This window comes from Mercenaria mercenaria, chromosome 4, assembly GCF_021730395.1.
Source record: "Mercenaria mercenaria strain notata chromosome 4, MADL_Memer_1, whole genome shotgun sequence".
In the NCBI taxonomy this organism is placed as follows: domain Eukaryota; kingdom Metazoa; phylum Mollusca; class Bivalvia; order Venerida; family Veneridae; genus Mercenaria; species Mercenaria mercenaria.
The window spans coordinates 13114196-13131242 of record NC_069364.1 but is presented as its reverse complement, the minus strand read 5'-3'; the positions used below and the strand labels follow the sequence as shown (position 1 = coordinate 13131242).

General features: G+C 35.0%; 1 protein-coding gene across 1 annotated transcript; it reads right to left on the bottom strand.

Annotated features, from left to right (window-relative positions):
* Positions 1-974: 974 nt before the first annotated feature.
* LOC123551042 (allene oxide synthase-lipoxygenase protein-like) lies at positions 975-15906 on the bottom strand. The gene is made up of 6 exons (XM_045339676.2): positions 15234-15906; positions 13164-13214; positions 9881-10104; positions 8788-8983; positions 6697-6976; positions 975-2769 (listed from the first exon to the last, which is right to left on the bottom strand). The coding sequence occupies exons 2-6, from the start codon at positions 13183-13185 to the stop codon at positions 1437-1439; spliced, it is 2055 nt and encodes a 684-aa protein (XP_045195611.2). The 5' UTR covers positions 13186-13214; positions 15234-15906; the 3' UTR covers positions 975-1436.
* Between the last annotated feature and the right edge of the window lie 1141 nt (positions 15907-17047).

Below are 17047 nucleotides of genomic sequence, written 5' to 3'. Positions count from 1 at the left end.
ATCTACCGATCTATGGACGAAAGCAGTGTACTATTTACTTTGACGGTACATAAAATTATTATGAATTCTTATCGTTTTCAGCGAAAGTAGCAGCAACTTGTTACTTTTACCAGTACCTAGACTTTAATCCTAAAATATTAATAAAACCTCAATTTATCCAAATTGTATAACAGTTACCCCTACCTTTGGGCTAGCTTCTAGGTAAACAGGTCCTTCAGAATCTAAATATATCAACATATCATATCCAACATTAAACTAGCTAATTTTATCGTTTTTCTTTTCTTCAGTTTCACTGACAATTTGTTACGTAAACTCTGACGGGGGATTTACTGTTTATTATTTACAAATATCTTTTATCAGTTATTATCTGTTAGTTATAATCTATGTCCATATGAAGCTATACTATCAAATCTTTGCAACATGACTGTACAGTGCCAATCACATGTATATTTAGCAACAATGATTTTAAGTTGAGCCAGCATTTGATCATCTACATATAATAGTATCAAGATAGAGAGCTTTCTCACTTTCCTGATTCCAGCCTAGGGTATTATTCAGAATCAAGGACCTCATCAGGGATACTTTTGATACTATAGGACAGATGAACATGCTAAATCAAATTTGATATTTCACTTCATGTTTGTTATGTTTCAGTTGTAATTATCCCCGCACGTGTGCAGGGAGGCGGAAGCTGTAACCTCCCATGTATATCTGGGAGCGGAAAAAAAATGTGTACAGCGGATCGGAAATGTTTGTTCGATTTAAGAGACACTTGTGCTACAAACCACATATGATGAGGATCCATAAAGCGATTAGAAAAAGTCTTTTACAGGAGAACGTCTACGAATTGTTACAAAGACACTCCTTTTGAATCAGACAGCTTCGAAAAGTAATAGAATCAATGCAAATAAAAAAAAAACAAAAAAAAAAAAAAAAAAAAAACGGGAGAATATTTAAATAAAACAAAACACATACTGGATACAACATGATATATTTCCATTACATTTGCATACTGAATACATAGTAAAACATGGTACTAACTAAATTTCAAAATACATGTAAATAATTCACATAACTTAATCGGTAGAATTGAAGTATATGTATTCATAAAGAATATTGTCTGTAAAAAAACGTTCTTGTACATACATATATAGATCAACTTTCAGATTAACACTTTCAGGCCAGACATGTTAAATCATCTATTGTCTTTCAAATATACAATTTCCCTACTAAAGAGATCTCCAAGATTACATGTTTTCAGATACTGGGTAAATATTTCAAATAATATGTTTCAGACAGTGAAAACTATGAAATCAAGTAAGTTTGTAACAGTTTATACAATCAAAAGTTTGTATGAGTTATATGTTTCACTCCGTCTTTCTAGATTATATGTAATTGCTGACAATTTTAAACATTTGTCAATAGTCCTGCATCAGTTAGATACTAATAGAGTTTGGTACCAGATCTGGACTCAGACAAGTATATCTCTCCAGTCTTGTTTGATTTTTGACTTTATTTGACTTGGCAATTCGTTTGAGGTTCGCTTGGAACTCTTTAACCACTTCAACTGCATTTTTGTCAGTGATGTAGCAAACCTCAAAATCCCCAAGCTTATTCATTGCCCTCATACTCAAAATACTTGTGATAATCAAGGTGTCATACGTTGTTGTTTTGTCTGGTAGATATTTGAGTAGTTGCTTATCGTCGATTCTGCTTTTGTTCTTTGGTGGTTTTCCTTGAAGGATGGCGGGGTAGTTTGGTGGATATGCGTATTCTTCATACTGGCGGAAATTGACGGCTGCGTGCTGGGCGCTGCACGTAAATATTATGTTTGTCAAAGTGCGCGATACTTGGTCTTTTGTGCTGAATTCGTCGTTGTCTCCGTAGACACCCAACATACCAAGCCCTTGATCTTTTACTGGGGCAATAATTTCCTTCCTCCAATTTTGTAGCTCCTCGTCCTTTTTGACATCATTGTCCGACTTGTAGTAGAGATCAAGGTATTTTGTCACATACGAACGAATGCATGCGTTCAGTTCTAAGGCGTCGTCCCGGTAATAGTAATGTGGAAGCAAATTTGGATCGTAAACACCCCTATTTCTCAGATCATTAACCAGGTCGCCATCTCGGTCCAATCGCCAATCCTTGTTTTTCTTTCTTATGAGCTCCACCATTCCTGTCGGACCTAAGGCTAGAACCTTGCTCACGAACCCATCTTTGCCCAGTAATACCGGAAGACCATTGCTATTTATGGCAAGTAGGTACAGAAAATGGGGCATCAGAAGTTTGTATATAGGATGAGTCTTGTATATTGTTCTGTAAGTACAAGCGACAATTCCTTCCATCTTCATGTGAGTGAAGCCAAGATGAGCAACTGACTCGTGGTAATTCGCATCGGCTACGTTGAACCACATCTTTGCCAGAATCCACACATTTTCAGGATCATCTGGATAAAACACAGGCATCCCTTTTTTCTGAAATAGCTGAATGGCAATTGGTACTAATATGCCATCATCACGCTGGTAAAATAAAGCAATCGGGGCGGTAATGATGTAACCCTGTTTTGTTGGTAGGCCCTCAAGAATCTTGTAATCGATTATGAAAATTCTTTTACCAGCAAGCGCTTCTTCCACCTGCTTGCCTTCAAGAGAAAGCTTTAGCTTTACATTATCAACAACAAGATTTTCTGGTATCTTTGTACAAACACAAATGGTGCTGCAGTTATTACCCATCAAGCGTTGAAATCCGAAGAAAACATCATTTCGCCACCTGCAAATTAAAAGAAATGTTAAATTTTGTGAATTTTAAAAGAAAAAATTGAGTTCACCTACGTTAAAACGCTAGGTAACGAATACTAAGTAACTGTTGCAATTATAATGGTTCCAGAATTATTCAGACAGGATAAAACATAATGAAGAGCGATATTTAAGCGTAATAAAATAGAACAAGTGAAAACTCCATAGGTCGCCCAACACGACAAAAACGAAAATCTTGCAGGTTCGATTTGATTGAGCCTGTTCATGGACGGTAATTTGTTTGTTTGTTTGTTTTGGATTTAACGCCGTTTTTCAACAGTATTTCAGTTATGTAACGGCGGGCAGTTAACCTAACCAGTGTTCCTGAATTCTGTACCAGTACAAACCTGTTCTCCGCAAGTAACTGCCAACTTCTCCACATGAATCAGAGGTGGAGGACTAATGATTTCAGACACAATGTCGTTTATCAAATAGTCACGGAGAACACACGCCCAGCCCGAGGATCGAACTCGCGACCCCGCGATCCGTAGACCGACGCTCTACCTACTGAGCTAAGCGGGCGGGTTTCATGGACGATAATGGAAATGCATGTTACCGTCCACGCCCTCTAGCCCCTTAAAGTTCACTTTTACTTATTTTTAAAAGAATCGTATACATTTTTTCTTTCCATACGAGCTTTATGGGACATTAAAGCAAAATACACTTCCATATACGTATATAAAAGTGAAATGAATTCATCAAATGGTATGTTTTTCTTTCTACCCTTACATGTTAAAGTGACACAGAGAAATAAAAATAATGAATAATTATGTATTCCGTCTGAAAATAGAGGGGTCGTGAAGAGAAAGTGCAATAAATATTTCACACGATGGTGTCAAATATAGAACTTTAACAGTATAATTTTCATATTAAAATTATTGGGTGGTGTTTGGTCATACCACGTTAAAAGCGATTCAGAAACACCAGCTGTTGAGAAGATCAATATTTATAATAATTTTTGTAAACAGGCGCTTACTTTATGAAAAAAATACGAAAGTTTGAAAAAAGTTCTTCAGCAGTTGGTTTCAACTTCAGAAGGCTAGAACATTTAATCTTTGTACATGGGCGCAAGGATTGTATGGCACTAGTTGCATCTTTAGATTTGAAGAGTAGGTAAGGTCCTGTTTTGTGAAATTACTTGCTTCCATATCATTTGCTTGTACAACCATCTTATTTGAAGATTCAGAAGAAGTCATGGCAAATCATACATTGCTCCTGTATATTTAAGGGTTTGAGGAAGTCCTACATAAACATTATTAATTTAAATAACCTTAAATTGCAGATTTAAAAAAATCCTTTATTTTATCGATTGTTTCCCTGTATATTCAACGTTACAAGAAAGCCCCTTTTTACATTAAAACTCTTATATTGTATTAAACTAAACTTTCTCAAGTTATGACTGAATATTCCAGAAAGTATTTTGTTTTAAAGCGAAATACAGTGTTGTTCTAATGTTAATACTGTCTGCTAGGATTTCTTACGTCATTTAAAGCAGTGAAATCAAATTTCAAAATCGGCTTTCAAATAACATTTCATTATTTCACCAAAGTGGCATTTTGTTTCCATGGCATCACCGTAAGCAACATGTTTATTTGTTTTTTTTTATGCCGACTCAAAATGAATCTTATCTTATCTTAAAACGACAGATCCTCAAAGTTCTATCTAAATTTACTTATTTCTGTAACCGATTTCTCTGCCTTTTCCACAATCATTTTTAACTAAAATGAAATGTTTTGCATCTTGAACTCAAGATATTTTAGAAATTAATCTACAAAGAAGATTTTTAGCTAAATTTAGAATTCATCAGTGTGTAAATGACGTCATAAACACACTAAAATGGTTGCTACCATGATCAGCCATGTTCTTAAATTTCAAACTGCCATATCTTTTTAGATAATGGTCCGATTTTAATTAAACACTCTTTCAGCGTTGAGAGTGGCTTTTATATAAATCAACTTCTTTTCAGGCATTAAGAAGTTCAAGAGCTCATGCAAGTACTTACATCTTAACGCTGTTACATTGAAGTTTCAGGAAAGTCCTGCAATATATTATTTAGATTATCCTTTTATACTGAAGGGCTCAGAAATGTATTGTTTAAAGTTACAATCATTTGTGGTGGAAGTTTGAACACAGACCTGTTTTTTAATAACTGGTCCCTCATCTCAGTTTCATACCCCTTCAGATTGAAGAGTTCAGGAAAATCCTGTATTGCGATAGAAAACATATCAGTTTCAATAGAAGTGTTCCAGAAAGTCATGTTTTCTAGCAGAGTACATAACCATATAAAATAAAAGTTAAGGGAAATTTGACTGATTACCAATTTTGATCTATAGGATCGGACAAGTCATATATCACAAGTAATAACAAGCACATAAATGCCGTATAATATCATTTTGAAACACAATCACTTTTAAACAAGAGCTGTCAAAGAAGACAGAGTGCTCGACTATATCGATGCTCGACTGTAAAACTGGGCACATCTGAGGAAGCCGGAGCTATCACTGGAGTGTTCAATGTCTCCAAAGTGGATGAAGGTATTGGACAATAGCTTAAGTCTATGTCTAAAGTGTGAAGTAATGACACAGAGAAAGATAAGTCTGTGTCAGATATATTAAGTAATAACAGATCAATGCATATCAATTATAATCAAATCCATTTTGTAACAACAGAGGTATGGTGAAAAAGCATCAAAGTAATAGCGGGCATGATTCATAAAATATTGTGCAGGAGTTATGGCCCTTCTCTCATATAATGTGCGTAATGATGTGGAACAACTGTTTTAACTTTGAATCAAATTCATCGGGTAATAAAATAGGGTGAAAGTGCATCAAAACTTTAACCTTAAGTTTGGAGTAAAATGTGGATAATTCATGAAGTAATAACGAAAGTTATGCCCCTTGTGTCAAATGATATTGGTGATGATGTTGAACAACTATTTCAAGTTTGAATCAAATTAATTTAGTAATAACTGAGGTAGAGTGAAAGTGCACCAAAACTTCAATCTGAAATTATAAGTAAAAAGGGGGATGATACATGAAATATTGGTGCAAGACTTATACCTCTTGTGCTATATAGTGTACGTGATGAAGTGAAACAACTATATTAAATTTGAATCGAATCCTTTCTGTAATTATAGAGATTAGTGAACATTCATCACAAATGCATCAATGAATCAAATCCATTTAGTAATAATTAAGATAGAGTGAAAGTGCAACAAAACTTAAACGTGAAGTTCTAAGTAAAAATGGGGGATAATTCATAAAGACTGGTGCACGAGGTATGGCCCTAGTGCCAAATGATGCAGGTGATTGAGATAAATAACTATTTTCAGCTTGAAACAAATCCATCAAGCAACTACAGCGATAAAGGAAAAGTGTATCAAAACTTTAACCAAGGTGCGGACGCCAAAGACGACGACGCCTGGTCGAGTAGGACAATTCTCCATATTTCGTATAATGGAGCTAAATATGAAAAGCAAGCTTCACGACCCTTCAAAAATAAAATTTTAAATTACTGATTTTAACACTGTTTTGTTATTAATCTGAATAATCTTAATTCAGTTTCGATTAGAAATATCTTTAATACACCGAAGCAGTATTTGGATCTTGAATGTTATATTCGGTTTTCGTATATGTAACCAAACCGGATCACACCTGGCACTTTAGCAACTTGGGTAATCAAGTTCTTGAAAATTCTACTCACAAAATAAAAACATAGATATTAAATAAAATATCAAAGATCAATAGATATCATTTATAATCAAATCCATTTAGTAACAACAGAGGTATGGTAAGAAAACAGCAAAATAAACCGAAATTCTAAAAGTCGAATACAACATCCGAGATTATGCTTCTGTTATAATAACTTTATTATATTAGTGAGATTATATTATATTACTTGCCTGTTTAGGTTCGAAGGTTCTGGAAAATCACAATCATACAACTTTTGTATATCATCTATCGTTTGAAATGGGCCCAGCTGATGTAATAGCTTATCTGGAAGTTCACGGCATACAGCATCCAAACCTACCTGAACAGATTCTTTTATAATTTTATCTTTATAAACATGGGAAAACTGTTCGACTTTCGGTAACTTCTTTACCAACGGTGGACAACCTGGGTATTGCTCATCAGACAGTTCATACAGAAGTCCCATTTCCTTAAAATATTCTTTTCTGTCCTCTGAAATTGATAAAAGTAAGTATCTTAGAAAAATAGTCGTTTGATCTGTTGATATCTTTGTGGATAGTATGACAGGTTGCCTACCGTGGTAATGTTGCTCTCCCCCTCAATGCAGTGCTTATCTGTGAAATCATACGGTCAGATTCGTTAGGTTTTTATTTGTGAGAAATTAGAAACCAGTGTACTGTATTTCTGCAAAAGCATCGAGACTACAGGCATGAACATTATATACTGCACACATTTGCAAAGATGAACTGAAATTACAACATAAAAGACATGCCTTGTCTTTCAATGGAAGCAGCGGTGGTTACTATCTTTCTGATGATTACATTTTCATTCATCCTACAACATACCGTGCAATCAAATCTCTAATAAGATATTTTTGGAATCATAGCAAGGGGCTTGAAAGGTGTTCCACATTTTATTACCTCTCATGAACAGACTCAATCAATCGAGTCTGCTGTTATTCGTTTTTTTTTGCATTCTATGCTTCCAAGGGATCTTTTTACAGATTTCATTGATTGAGTCTGTTTATGTGAATTAATGATATGACTCGTTCTCTAACACAGCCTTCACAGCGAACTCTTTTAACATCCATGTACGAGGCGGCTTTTTAACGCCGATACACGGCACTTAAGACCGCTGTTGTGAAGGATGATTAATAAAATCTTTATAGGGACCCCTGAAGTCCAAAGTCAAACAGATCTTTATAATTTAGCAAAAGTAAACCGGTTGATTGCTAAATACAATCTTTGCCAAGATATTAAATCGCCCTGACAAAGATGTCTCAACTTAACCAGGAGCCACTTCTTATTGCAGTCAGATACCCATCCATATGAAGTTCAGCACTTACCGACTCGGTAGCCTAGTAGTGTGGGTTCGGTCCCTGGCCGCGCCATTCCAATGACGTGAAAAATGGTACTAGTAGCTTCCTCGCCTGGCGCTTAGCTTTAGGAGGATAGTACTAGGACTTGTCTGCAAGTATGATGTGATTGGGTTGGTTATCATCATATTAGAAACAAATTTATGCCAAAAAAATGGAGGTCACGGTGCTACTTTTTGAGTTATCTGCCCCTGAATGCGAGTTTTTTGCTCTATTAGGTCATTTTCAAGGGCAGATAACTCAAGGTAATAGTTAGTTACACTTTATTTGATTTCAGATTAGTGTTTGATACTTTATTTTCTGCAACTGTATAAAATTTGCAGGAATTCTATGAGACGCACTTTATTCTATAGTCGCTTACGCAAACAAATAAAAAAATTCTTCCAATTATGCCCCTTTTTCAAGAAAAATGCAGTATGTTTACTCATTGAAACACGGCAAAAATTCTGTTTAATAGAATGGTTTTAAACTTTGCATAATGACTGGAAATGTAAAAACAAAAAATAATGTGAAATGAAATAAGGTATCCTTTTGCTAGATTTTGAGTTATCTGCCCTTGAAAATGACCTAAAAGAGCAAAAAACTTCGGGGGCAGATAACTCAAAAAGTAGCACCGGGACCCCCAATTTTTTTTTGCATACATTTGTTTTCTAATATGATGCTCTATGATCATGCAAAGTTTAAAAACATTCTCTCCGCTAGTTAAATTTTTTCCTTCTTTGCCTATATAAAAAACCCAAGCAACTGTCCTATTTCCCCTTAATATAATTGTATAGAATAATTTACAAGTGCTTTTAATGAATTAATGAAATCTTTAAGGCAGAGGGAAATATCATTAAACAGTTCTTATAGATAACTCTCGCTACGTACGCAAAATGAGATAATGAAGAACTTCTTGCTGTCAAGCTAGTTCTGTATCATATTGTACCTTTTCTTGAAGAATTTTGCGGCAACTCAACATCATTGACCATAAATGTGTAACTCCGGCCGCTTTTGATACTGGTGAAAATGGGAATAATAGCTTCTGTGCCTCCCATCGTCTTCTGTACAGTCATTCTATCAATATTCCAACCGACTTTGCCGACCATCATATCCCCACGTATGTTAATTCCAATGACATTCATCTGTTTGGAGAAAAACGAAATGATATCACAAAGGATATATCTGGTCTAAGGAACGAAAAGATGACCTCTAAAATAACATTTTCTTACTTAATATTTCAACCAGGGCCATGAATAAAAACTTTCTGTGGGTACCTTCTAATTCTAGATATTGACATGCTTCCTAACAGATTATAGAGACAGGGAGACTGTCTAGTACACATACGTTTTGGAGCACTTACAAAGTGGAAGGCATAAATATAAAACAATTCTTTGAAAGAGTATCGTTAAAGGTAATGTTGTTTGTGGTTCTAAAATAATTCTGGAACCATGACATGTGGAGGTTCGTCTTCGTGAACGAACGTGAACGAATGCACTTGCAACAATTACACCGATTTAAAAGTATATTTTTTATTAATTAATTTTCTTGTTTGGTTAAACGTCGCACCGACATAATTATAGGTCATATGGCGACTTTCCAGCTTCGAAGGTGGAAGAAGACACCAGGTACCATTCCTTGCTCCATTTCATCATGAGTAGGCACCTGGGTAGAACCACCGACCTTCCGTAAGCCAGATGGATGGCTTCCTCACATGAAGAAATCAACGCCCCATGTGAGGCTCGAACCATTTTAGGTGATTCGAAGGCATGTGATTCGAAGTCAGCAAACTTAACTACTCGGCCAAGGAGGCCCCTTTATTTATTCAAAAACACCATGGGAAACATAATTCTATTTTTCCGACTGATTAGTTCTGCCCTTACACTTTGATGAAATGGAAGGAATATAAAAGTGTTATAATGATATGGAATATCACCACACTTAATTCACTCGGTAAATCAATACACAGTGTTAAAATTTGCCTCACATATTTTTTTTGTGTACATTGATGTTTTATAAGTACGTGCATTAAACACCCTCACCATCTTGCAGTTCATTTGGAAAGTATGCTTGTGGCCTCTTTTGATTTCTTTAGGGAATTCCAAAGCAGCTAACTCTTCTTCTTCTCCAACAATTCCATCATCACCCAGAAGTTTAACATGTATTATACCACTACAAACTCCTTTTGGAATATCGGCAGATTCGACAGAAATGGTAAAATCTTCACATAGACTGTCACCGAGCTCCCTGGCATCCCCGTTCTGTACTGTGAAATCAAATGTATCATCAATCAAATTGAATGTAGCTACTGTCAGACCAATATTTTCCATAACAAGGTTACCATTGAGTTCTCTTAACCTTTAGCCTGCTAAATTTCTAAAATGGACTGGCCCATCAGTCAGTTTAGGCAGTATCATTTATTATTCGAAGGGGTGTTCACTGAAAATTTACTGACTGAATAGCGAACAGTGCAGACCATGATCAGCCTGCACGAATGTGCAGGCTGATATTGATCTGCACTGGACGCAAAGGCAGAATCAGAATCTCTTGCCGGCACCAGTCTAAAGGTTATTATAATATAAGAGAAAAGACAAATGATAATAATGTTAAAAAGGCAGCACCACTGTTATAATACTTCAAAGAATGCCGATGGAAGTAATAGCGACACTTTGAATTTCCAGACTATTTTGATTAGTTAAGAAAACAATTTTGACAGCGTGTTTCTGATTCTTAATTGCGTTCAAGCTCCGCACTTTGTTGTAGTATATTAATACCGTGAATACACTTCTGTCAATTGCATTAAGTTATGACAAGAATTTAAGGTCATTTTGATCTTGAATATTGGTACGATTATGTACATTCCACACCAAAATGTTGTGATATATACTAATACCAAATCTGAAACAAATTCGGATTATTGGAAACATATTTTGGCCCGAACAAGAAATGAAATCAGATTAAGGGTCACAGAGATATGGCCAGGACAATGTGTCCGAAATAAATGCAGTACGACATGTACTGAACATGACCTGTAAGACGTGCATGCATAACGGATTCTTTGCACTTGCTTTGACATACACCAACACAAAACTAATTGGTCACTTGCAAGTTTCAAATATTATTATCAGATAATGCATTATTCTATATATATAATACAATAGTGATTTTGTGTGTGTTTGACTGAAGATGCATTCTGATCATTTTAAAGCTAAAATCATATTTCTTGTAAGAGGTGTAGCTCATTACTGCTAAAACTGAATGTTTAAAAATGTTTTTGTATTAAAGTTTATCTGTGATAAAATGTTAGACATGAGTCATTAACTGTTTTATTTTTCGATCATATGTTGCTATTTCAATTTTCAACTGGCAACGTAATGCCTTAGGCCATTTACCCTTTGTAAAATGTGAGGTGACAAATTAAACCAACGGCTGAGTGCAGTTATACCAAGTTTAAGTACAATCAAAGTTATGTCCTAAACAAGGAAGAGCAATAATTTATGTTCCTCTAGACATTGATAAGATGTCAGACTTTGAGTACTACACTATGCTGGTATTGTTTTCAAAGTTATAGTGTCAAGCCGTAGACGGTCACTATAGGACCAAAGTGGCGGGAGTAGTATAATTTAACGCATCCTATATGAAACACAGATAGAAGAAAAAAGCTACAGCACCTGGTGTATTGTGTATTATGCTCAAAGCAAACTGAACTAAAGTTCTGATAAATTTAGAGACTGTTTTGCAGAAAAAAACGTATGTTTCCCACCGCTTACCATGCAGCAAATGTATAATGCCACAAATAAAACAAAAGTAAATATACGACAGATTTCCAACGATATACACAACTAGGCTTGGAATTGGTAATTCCTGTAAACTTAGGTGCAATTCTAGCTAATGTAATAGGAAAAGTAGCACATATATCAAAGAATTCGACAAATCGAGGGCCACGGCTCCGCTGAAAATCATGAAATTAGAACACGACGATGATATGCACAACTACGCTTCACACCTTTCACTCGTAAGGTTAGATGAAATTCACCCTAACGGTATACAGCAATTAGTGTAAACACTGTAAAACACTGAATTGGGACATGACGACGATATACATAACTTGGCTTGGCACTGATAAGTCCTGTAATTTTTGGTGGAATTCTGGCCAATGATGTAAGAGAAGTTGCAAAATATCATAAGATTCCACAGCTCCCCTGAAAGTCACTGAACCGGAACATACCGGTAAAATGTATAATAAAACTTGGCACTGATGACTCCTGTAAGGTTAGGGGGAAATCCGTCCTATCATGTCAAAGAAGTAGCCAAAACATCATAAAATATGACGAATCAAGGGAACATAACTCTGCTGAAAATCACCGAAGCAGAACATGCCGACGAAATGCACAACTAGATTTAGCAATGATCACGTTTGTGAAATTTAGCGTAATTCCTCCCGGTGGTATCTGCTCATCTGCGCGGACAAGATACAACTATGGCAAATCAAAGGCCATAACTCCACTGAAATCACTGAACCGGAACATGCAACAATATGCATAATAAGGGGCTTGGTACTGATCACTCCTGCAAGGTTCGTTGGAAATCCGCCCAATAATACAAGAAAAGTGGCCAAAATATTATAAAATTTGATGAATCAAGGGCCATAACTTCACTGAAAATAACCAAACCGGAAAATTCTGACGATGTGTACAGCTAGGCTCGGCAATTATCACTCTTGTAAAGTGTGGTGTAAATCCGCCTAATGATGTTCGGATGAATTGCGTGGACAGACTTTGTGACATACAGTGATACAGACTTAAAGATGGACCAACTTACAGTCGGAAAGCACTAAATCAATATGTCTCTCCCGATAAATGTGGAAGACATTATTATAACGTAAGCTAATAAAGGATTTAAATGCTATTATAATAACTTTCTTTTAATATGGCTGCCACATTTTTGTTACTAACATGGAATACATTAATGTTTTGTTAAATCTTACTTTCGAAAATTGTTTTTTCTTATTTTTGCAACAGGTTTGATGGTTAAATTAGGAGGAAATATTATTGAATCTGATCACTTAAGATCATGTGCAGTATTGAAAGTAGGGCTTTCCTAACTATGTCATTACGCATATTTGGACAGCCTAGCGGAATATTGGTAATTTAAAAAAAAAATCACCATAGGTTTATGCTACTTTTCAAATCTAACCAAAGCTCAACAAGTACAATGATCTACGCAGTATAAAACTGGTTTTTGCAACGCAAGCGAAGGGTAAATAATTTGTCGTCTGCTATTTAACCTTTAGGCTAATATTAAACTAAGCAAGTTTATACTTACAAGGGTTCCGACTGTCGGTCATTTTGATCTCGTTAGCCTTGTTTGCATGAACTAGAATAAAAACAAAGCAAAGAATAGTGTTTTAAATGTTTTAAAAAATGTTTTCTTGCGCTTGCAATCTCGAGGCTTTAAAAACGAGGATATTAGGTAATACTATTGAATGTAAAAAGAGAAAATGTATCAAAACTTACAAACGTTAATTAACATGGTGTATAGAAGATACAGGTAAATGTTTTGCGAACTAAAAGTTCAAAGATAAGACATATATTTTGTTTTAAACAGTTCTACAAGCGGTCTGTAGATAAAATAGTCAATGTAATTTTAAAAAAATGTCCATTTTTTTCATTGTGAATGTATATTACTCTATAAAAATATTATCAAAAAATGAATATAAGCTTAACACTATTATAAACGTATGTTTTCTGTTTCGTTGGGCTGTAAATCACACTGGCAGAGTTTTAGGTCATAATCCTACTTTTCAGTGTTCGTGGTGCCAATCCGGGCATTAATTCAGCCACGGGCGGATACCTCGGTAGAACAAACGGCCTTCCTTGACCAAGCTGTGTAACTTCCTGCATGTTTCTTCATCCATTGTGTTTCACAAAAGTTTCACTGATGTTTACGTTTAAAAATGTCATTTTGAAAAAAAAGGACAAACATTTTTGTATTAATGCTGAATTTGCTATAATTGTTCTATTTAATGGATCCAATTCAACCTGAGTTTTTTTAATGGCGTAAGTAATTAACCTTCTATGCTGTGGCAATTCAGCTTTGCATCGTTTTGTATCAATTGTTTGTTTGTTCAGAACCTAATTGTCATCTAGCCAGAAGAATAATTTCCATTCCCCACCCTATAACGGCACGGAAGTCATAGGGGACAGCATACATTTTGAGAATTCTCCTGATTAGGATAATAGTACAGGAAAATATTTTTCTGACCAGTCTTTTCAAAATTCATGGAGGCTTTTTACCATGTTTTATGTGCGAGCAATTGCAAATTTATAGGCAAGATGAAAACCAACTATATAACAATATTTAACAATATATTAGCCTAAAGAGGACTGGTTTATGTTAGTACTCGGTATGTGTATTTTACTTTCAGTCTCATTAGCATAATAAACGGGTCGCTGACTGCTAACCAGAGGCACGGTGGTATAATAATAAGACTCCGAGACGTACGCAAGTGATCACAGGTTCGATTTGAGTTCCAATATATATATATATATATATATATATATATATATATATATATTTGGACACGACTTTCTCGTTCTTTAGTTTAATATTAACTATTTTAAGTAGCTGGCTACGAATTATTTCTAGATCTGTGATTTCCTTGGTCAATATTTATACAATAATTTATCTGTAGGCTACATGGAAGAATGCTAACTAGTATATTTCTTCAAATAACTGCGCCTTAAAAATCATGCTGAAACTGACAATTTTACCCGCTAGTTTATTATGCAAAATAATAAATAAATAAATAAAAAATAAAAAAAATAACTTATCCACTGAGCCATGTGCTATCCATTATGTATCATTTTATATAATAAAATTCATAATGCTAACTTACGTTCGCAAAGCGAAAATTAATTTGCGGAAACATACCGAATATTCTTGAGTGCCAGGTAAATACTTGCGCATAATAATCATGCAAAATAAAACAAATATCTCTTTCCTCCAAGGTGCAGTGAAAGTGAATTATATAGTGCTGGATAAAGAAAACCCATTTGGTCATAAGCGTAAGTTCCTTGTAAAGTAAAGTTTAAAGCCTATGGTACTAGAAAATTTGAAATGAGACATTTTGATCAGACGACGGGCAATATTTTATAATTATACAGTCAGGGAAGTGTTTGCTGCGAGGTAAACATTCTTTCTCAAGAGAGATTGAAAGTAAATTTAGACTGCATAAACGGTTCTTTTACTCTTCATTGCGTTAAAAGTTAAAACTAAAATAAACATATTGTATTTAAAGATGATTAAATGACACTGTAACATATTACCGTTGTTTCTACAAATAAAGATGTGTTAAGATAATAGCAATAAATCAAAAACTAGAACCATTCTTACCTCAAAAGTATCCTTTTACCAACACGAAAGGTTTAAGAATTGGATGGATTAGTACCTGTAATGTTTATAGTACTAGTATATATAAGGGTGTCTTTGTGTGTATACGTGGTAAAGCAGCCAATAAGACGCAATACATGTTGAAATAGGCATGGCAACAATATTTTGGTTGCTGTCTATCACGAAAACGCTCAACCGTTATGTGTCCGCTTAAAGAGTGTGAGAAGTCAGACAAAATGGAAACGGTCATCCATCCATCCGTCCGGATTCAGCTCATTTGCGGAAAAAGTAAAGGTTATGTGACACTTTTCTTCCCACCATTATTTTCGTCTGGTTACATACTTTAAAATAAAACATATGTTTTAGGTTAGTCATTTGCAGATAATACAGTTCAGGCCGCGCAAGATGTGCAAGGTGTGCATTTGAGGTCACTTCTGCCTCAAAATTTAGTGACCTGAAACCGGAGTTTTATTCGTTTTTATCGTAGAAACAAAGGAGTCTGCACGCTGAAAATATCTCATGATGAAAGTATATACAATACATCCGCTCTACATTTCCCTGGCATTTCTCAAAAATATATTTTTAATGAACTTTTTCGCACTGATATCAAAATAAATTTGTCGATCTCTTTTTTTTTTAAATTTACTGTCCCTTGCCCCTAGAAAATAGAATTGCTTTTCAATGAAATTTCCACGTTTTGGGTGACGTAATCTACTGTATGCATAAAATCTTTGATATAAATCTTATAAAATAAACTTTATAACACACACCAGTTGTTAATAACAGTAAAAAAATGTCTTTATAGTTATTGATAGAAGTTTCTAACGCTTTGAATCAGGAAGAGATTTGGTGTCTCATTTCTGAATTTATACGGTCTCATTAACAATGTAAATAGTCGTTTGCTACTAGTATTACACATTCCTAACATTATCCGCGGTTTGTGGAGAGTAAAATCAACAGATCGACTTCCTTTATGCAAATTAGCAATAATTTTCACATATGTGAGAAAAAACAGCGTTCTCAGGTGAAAACATGTACATGTTCCTTTATCAGCAGCAAATAAGGTAGTTCTGATTTTTAAAAATTTTAAAACTGAAAGTCCTTACTCCGCTTGCAAACTCTAGGCTGGTCTGTAAGCTCTACTCCAATTGCAAACTTGAGGCTTGTTTGTAAAATCCCTGTACCAGTTGCAAACTGAAGGCTGATCTGTAGGTTCGTACTCAACTTGCAAACCGAAGGCTGGTCTAGAATTCCGTAAATTTGATACATCGATTTTTTTATGCAGATCTTTAATAATTTCATACATATCAGAAATATGCATTCTTCAAATGAAAACATGTAATGTTCTTCAGGTAAAAGAAATTAATCAGGACTAGAAGTATAACTTTTGGACACCTTCATGACGATGAATTAATGGTAAGGATTGAACAAACCAATCTGAAAATCTAGATCAAATACCCAAATACAGAATGGTTTGAAATCACGGTTTTATGGGAAAATGCAGACTAGCCTTAATATCTAACAAGTTTGATTTAAATATCACTTTGTGATTTTTTATTCTTTTACTAATGGCAAAGGCTGGTCTTTCGGTTCCTACTCCAGTTGCAAATTGACTGCTTGTCTGAAGGTTCCTACTCTAGTTGCAAACTTAAAGCTGGTCTGTAAGTCTCTACACCAATTACAAACTGAAGGCTGGTCTGTAGATCAGTACTTCTATAGCAAACTGAAGGCTGGTCTGTAAGTCCCTACACCAATTGCAAACTGAAGGCAGGTCTGTAGATCCGTACTTCTGCAGAAAATTGAAGGCCGGCTTGTAC